Source organism: Geotrypetes seraphini, chromosome 6, assembly GCF_902459505.1.
Source record: "Geotrypetes seraphini chromosome 6, aGeoSer1.1, whole genome shotgun sequence".
NCBI classification, from domain to species: domain Eukaryota; kingdom Metazoa; phylum Chordata; class Amphibia; order Gymnophiona; family Dermophiidae; genus Geotrypetes; species Geotrypetes seraphini.
The window spans coordinates 88596007-88602368 of record NC_047089.1 but is presented as its reverse complement, the minus strand read 5'-3'; the positions used below and the strand labels follow the sequence as shown (position 1 = coordinate 88602368).

General features: G+C 43.7%; 1 protein-coding gene across 1 annotated transcript; it reads right to left on the bottom strand.

Moving 5' to 3' along the window:
• Positions 1-2843: 2843 nt before the first annotated feature.
• Positions 2844-3276, bottom strand: LOC117361894 (coiled-coil domain-containing protein 43-like). Its single transcript, XM_033947457.1, has one exon. It carries the CDS (start codon positions 3177-3179, stop codon positions 2889-2891), a length of 291 nt encoding a protein of 96 aa, XP_033803348.1. The 5' UTR covers positions 3180-3276; the 3' UTR covers positions 2844-2888.
• Between the last annotated feature and the right edge of the window lie 3086 nt (positions 3277-6362).

The window sequence follows — 6362 nt, the reverse complement described above, 5'->3', positions numbered from 1 at the left end:
TATCTTGGGGGTCACCGGATGATTTTCCTTTAAAAACTCATATTCTCTTCAAGTAATGGTACTGCTTTTATATAACGGGGTTAAAATCTGTATAATTTCTTGTTTTATGTCTTCCGTTGGATTAAATGGTAAGCGTTTATAATGCGCAGTATTATTTAGCTGTTTGTCACTTTCATGAATCTGCCCCCAGATGTTCTCAGATCTGTCCCATGATGTTCTCATATTGTCCTTGGTAGCAGTGTTTGAAATCCAGTATATTCTGGTGGAAGCGCACACCTTGCTTCTTTGAGTATGTTCCTATGTTGTCCTTGAATATCTTAAGATGAGCATCAAGGACGTGGGCTTTGAGAGACATCCTACAGCCCATTATACTGTAATTCTTCACCAGATTTTCAACCAACTCCAAATAGTTTTTGGCCTTGTGATTTGCCCAGGAAGCCCCAAACCACTGCGGCAAAGCTGTTTCTCCTTCCTGATTAGATTTTGGGAAATTCCTTGCACAACCATTCAACAAGCAAGGCATGAGCTTCCAAGATGGATTGGGGCAGTACCATAGGTGATGCAAGAACCCTTGATGCTTCAGTACCATGCTTCTGCGGGATGGGATGCACCTTCTTCCAGGATGGCTCAGAACTGCTCCTCAAAGACAGACATCAGGAAAGACAGAGCCAGTGTTGGTGTGGAGATGATCTTCAAATGTATAGAAACAGGATCTTGGCTTCAAGGAGACTGGTGCACCACTTCAGCAAAGGGGGAACAATCCTCTTTACGCTGACATTTCTTAGATAGTTCAGATAATCTGAGATAGTCTGACTCCTCTGAGCTCCTGACACCATGCTTTGAGGAGGATCAATTCTGATGTTTCTTCGTCTTCTTACAGTGCGAGCATTGGAGTTCTTTGGTTCTGATGAGGATGATGCAGAATCCACATACATTCTCGGCATCAGGTCTAAGGAAACTCAGCTTGTAAGTGTGCTACAGGCATTCAATGTCAAGGCAGGGTGAGACGTCCTCAATGCTGATGTATCACCAGAGTCCAGCATGGAGCACAAAACAATAGGTAGACCAAATGAGGATGAATAAGTTTATTGAAAATGCTCCCAGGAGAAGCGCCCAATGCTTTTTGCCTGTATGACTTCATCAGGGGCATATAACTAACTGAAGTTAAAAACTGATTTTGCCACCAAAAGTAACTAAAGCTGGTGTCCAGTGTACGCTTTTCAAACAAGAAGAGTCTATAATCTTCTTGCTGGACATCTTGGATTCCCTAGTAGACCATCCACCGTGCTGTTTCCTCTCACCAGAGTCCAGTGCAGCTCCAGAAGCAATGGGGACCGATACTGTCAAAACTGATTTTAATGTATTGGACTTCTGCTTGTTGAAAAGCCTCTAATATGTGACCTCTCTAGCTTTCTAAATTATCTTTGTGTGTAAGCACATAAAGAACAACCAAAAGTCTTATTACGCTAAGAGCTCAGGCATAATAGGCATATATCATGTGGGTGAGCCACAGACATGATCCTATTACATTTTGTACACTTCATAAACCCACTGGCAGGTCTGTGGGACATAACTGGGAAAACAGCCACAGTGAAATCAAATGGCCCAATTATGAAAAACAATTTGTAAGAGAAGTTCTCTTAAGCAATGCAAAACCTAGCTGGAGCTCAGGCCTAAAAACAGCTGCAAACTGCAAAAAAAAAAAAAGGAAATGAAATTAATAGGGCCAAAGACTAAGAAAAAGAAGAAGGAACAATAAAAAAAAATAAATCTCATGCTATTCATGCAAATGAAGATCAGGAAAGCCAAATATAGGCCTCCTTTTACTAAATCTTACCGTGGGCTGGCAAGTAAATGCTCATTCAATTCCTAGGGGTGTTGGAGCATTCACCTTGCCGTCTCACAGTAAGAAACTCTTCAGTTTGGAAAAATCCAGTGATAGTTTGCAAAAAGGTTTTACTTGCTGCATGATAGAAGATGGGTCCCATGCAACTTGGGAAGGCAGGAAGGTACTTGTGCATGTGCAGTGCGGGCCTACCAAAGGCTTCTTACAGAGACAGGCTTGCTGGGTACTGTTCTCCTGGGGGGCTGTCAGAGGATGTCACCCACTTGTGAGAATACTAGTTGACATATCCACAGTTAGCTTCATATAGGGTTACCTGATTTTCGGGAATGAAAATCCAGACCCATGGCCCCGCCCCCAAGTCTGCCCCAGCCTTCCCGAATCATGCCCCATTCTGCCCCAGGCCCTGGTCGCTTGTTGGGAGGGCATCTGACCATGCGCTAATGTGACGTGATGATGTCACACGCATGCGCAGTTGCCGTCCCGACATTGTTGCTACCTGGAAAGCTTTTCAAAACTCGGACAAAGTGCCAAGTTTTGAAGAGCTGTCTGGACCCCTGGACATGTCCTTGAAAAGGAGGACATATCCAGATGTCTGGTAACCCCATCTTCATGTATTGCTATCAGTAGCTCCCCTGAGATTTTTTTCAATGCCTTTATTTATTTATTTATTTTCTGAATTCCTTTTTTTATATATACATAATATGCATCACATTCAAACCTTTAAACAAAAAAAGTCTTAAGACATCAGAGCCTGTTTTATCGTTTCCGCTCTCCTTTTTGTGTCCGTTTCTTCTCTTTTTCTTTCCTTTCCTGCTTGGCCAGCTTGTCTTTTTCTCATTGGAGCTTACGTTAGATAAATTGTGATCCCACCGGGACAGATAGGGAAAATGCTTGAGTACCTGATTGTAAAAACCGCTTAGATAACCTTGATAGGCGGTATATAAAAACCTAATAAACTTGAAACTTGAATCCTGCTCTTTCTTTCTTTGGGCTCCTTCACGTAAGGTATCTCTTTCCAACTTCCTAGCATTCACTATAACTTCTAAGTTTGTATTTTTAAACAGGGAGTTATCAGAATTGAAACTGAATTTGCAGCCGTAGTTCCTGTGTCTTCATCCTCTCCATCTTCTTCATCTGTCACATTGGCATATTGTGTCAATACAGCAGCTCTCTTTTGCTTCTCTTCCTCTGAAACTTCCTTTGACTTCACCACAATCTGGGCCTGTTTCTCGATCATATTGGCAATTGCCTGTATTTCATCTTCTTGTTTCCCTTTGGATCCAGCTGTTTTCATAGTATCATACCACTTAGCCACAATCTCCTTGCAAGCCATTTCCAAAGAATCTTCTTCCAGGAAGGCGGCCAAGATGCTCTGCAGCGCGTCCAGCTTCTCGTCCTCGCTTTTTTCCTCTCACAGCACTCCCTGAATGTAAGCGTTATACACATTCCGGTTCATACCCAGCGCCTCTAACCGCCCATCCAGCCAGTTTGCGAAGGCTACCGGCTCTTTGCAGGGCGGCGCCATCTTGAAAAAAGTCAATGCCTTTATTTATTCTACTTCAAAAGACTTTTATACTGCCTTCCCAGGATAATCCAAAGTGGTACGCAAAAGAATGTATAACTTTTTTATATCAGTCCAATAGCATTTAAAAATAACATAGAAAAACAATTTAATATAAATAACATCATAAAACCCAAAATACACACGAAAGCCTCTGCTAGCACTGAGCTCTTAGAAACAATACAGCATAACAAGTTCAATAGAAGCAACCAAGCCTTCATTTTTTTTTAAATGCTATATAATTTTGTTATCCCAGGACAAGCAGGCATGATATTCTCACATGTGGGTGACGTCATCTACGGAGCCCCAGCGCGGACAGCTTTTCAAGCAAACTTGATTGAAGTTTCAAGTTTGCACACTGCACCACGCATGTGCTAGCCTTCTTGCCCACTAGAGGGCGCATCCCCACCTCGTGGTCCTCAGTTCTAATTCATCCGCGGAGCCAGAAGCCCTGTGGATATTTTTGTGCTCTAATTGCCTTCTGTCACCGCGGCTGTGGACGTTTTTCGACGCGGTCGCTGCGTGTAGATCTTCTTTCTTTTCTTGTTTTTCGTTTTTCCAAAAAAAAAAAAAATAAATAAATATATTTCTTTTTCCGTCGCTCCGGGGGCTCCCGGTAGCCACGGCCCGGGAACCTCGTTCGTTCCCGGCCACGTTGTAGGCCCATGTCCCGGCCTGTTACGGGGTTTAAAAAGTGCGGTCGTTGTGACCGATTACTTTCAATAACAGACCCTCATCGCTGCTGTTTACGGTGCTTGGGGCCCCAGCACCCGACAGACGCGTGTGACAAGTGTGCCACCTTTCAGAAGCGGGCACTCACGCGCCGTAAGGCCCGCATGGCGGATCTTTTCTCCGTCGAGTCCCCGCCTGGGAAGGCCTCGAGTTCGGCCTCGGCTTCGGCCCCGGCCTTGACCTCGGCCTCGGCCTCGGCCTTTTAAATGCTATATAATTTTGTTCCAATCAGATGACTGGCAGCCTATTCTATATCCGCAGTGCTGCCACAGTGGGTAGATGTAAGTTGCTTGTTTATGCTTTTCAAAAATACTAGAACTAGGTGGTGTGTAATGAAGTTACTAAATAGTAGATTTAAAACAAACAGAAAAAAAAAAATTCTTCACTCAACATACAGTTGAACTCTGGAATAGAGAATGACACGGGGGAAAATTCTGTTCCTGTCACTGCCCTGTCCCCGGACCACCATCCCCTTCACCGCCCCGTCCCCGTCCCTGTCCCTGCAGCATCCATACAAGCCTCAGTACTGCAATATCCAGCTTATTTCTTCCTTATAAATCAAAGTTCTGGCTGCTGAACTAGAGAAAGAGATGTTCAGCTGGCAGGGCTTTGTTTATAAATTTTTATCAACACAACTAATATACTACTTTATCCTAAAGCATATACTACTTTATCCTAAAGCAAAAAAAAAAAATAAAAAAAATAGAATTTTTTTTTTTTTTACCTTTGTTGTCTGGTTTCTGCTTTCCTCATCTTCTCATTCAATTCCTTCCGTCCACTGTCTGTCTTCTCTCAGTGACTTCCATTTGCTCTGTTACTATGTCTCTCCCTTATCCCCCCCCCCCAATTGGTCTGGCACCCATCTTCTTCCCTCCACTCCCCCCATAGTCTGGCATCTCTGTCTTCTCCCCATTCTGTCTTCCCCATTTCCCTTCCAGCGTCTTCTGCCCACTCTTGTCTTCCCCATTTCCTTTCCAGCATCTTCTGCCCACTCTTGTCTTCCCCATTTCCCTTCCAGCGCCTTCTCCCCACTATCACCCTTTCCTCTCACCACCTCACTGCCCTTCAGCACCCCTTTGTGCGGTCTGAGAATCCCTCTCCCCCTTACCTTCATGACGCGTTAATAAAGTAAGTTGCTCAAGCCGGCTGAGCCTGCCTGCCTGCAGTCGCGTGTGTGTGAGCGGAAGCTTCTCCTCTGACGCAACCGGAAGTTGTGTCACAGAAGCTTCCGCCCACATATGCGCGACTGCAACCTACAGGACTGAATGCCTCTGTGGAGTGGACTTCGTTTCTATGAAAAAAGCATCTTTTTGCAAATTTTGAATGAACTGTTGTTTTAAGTTCATTGACTTTTTCAGAGTAGTGGCTCTGCGCATGTGTGCTCTAATGAGCTTTGAGTTCGGTAACTGGTTAAAAGCGCATGCGCTGGCGTTTGTTGAATGCCAGCCCCATTTTGCCTCTTTAACAGAGTCAACCGGCACAGTAAGTGTTCCATCCGAGTGCTTTATAGTTAACACTATTTTAAGATATTTTTAAGGTGTTTTAACTTATAGTTTAGATTATTCTATTAATGCACTTTACATTATGATTTTTCATTGCAGATTTTGACCCCCGATGAAGCCGCTATTGGGTCCCCGTAGGGTTAACAGCACACTGCAATGCCTTCACTCTAAAGTCAAGATAAGTGTGATTTTTGAGTTTCACTGGCACATTTAATTTATTTAGTTTAAGTTCTTTTGAGCACTGATTGTTTTTGCTTAGACTGTACTCAATGAATGATACCTTCTCCTGCTGACCGGGAAAAGAAATCTTTGATGATTCACCCAAGCAGGCATCTGAGAGTCAGTTAAGCACCTGATTGTTCTTTATATACAAGTCTTGGTTACAGTGATTTATTCGACTTATTTGACTTGTTTCCATTGATTACTTTTGGGATATGGCTATACCAGGATATAACTTTCTCCGTTGAAACAGAGAAGGCAAAACTGGAGGAGGGGTAGCACTATACATCCAAAAGGACATCAAAGTTACCAAACTCACAGGGATCAAATATACCGGGGAATCTCTCTGGGTGAACCTGGCCAGGGGATATGACAAATGCCTGTATCTTGGTGTGGTATACAGACCTCCAAGACAACAGGATGACAAATTGATCGAAGACATCGAGACCATCACTCTGCGTGGAGACACTGTACTGTTGGGAGACTTCAATTTGCCTGATGT

What these genes read in the sequence shown, in the direction of transcription:
- LOC117361894 (XM_033947457.1), bottom strand. Translation starts at nt 3,179, where the DNA reads ATGGCTTGCAAGGAGATTGTGGCTAAGTGGTATGATACTATGAAAACA.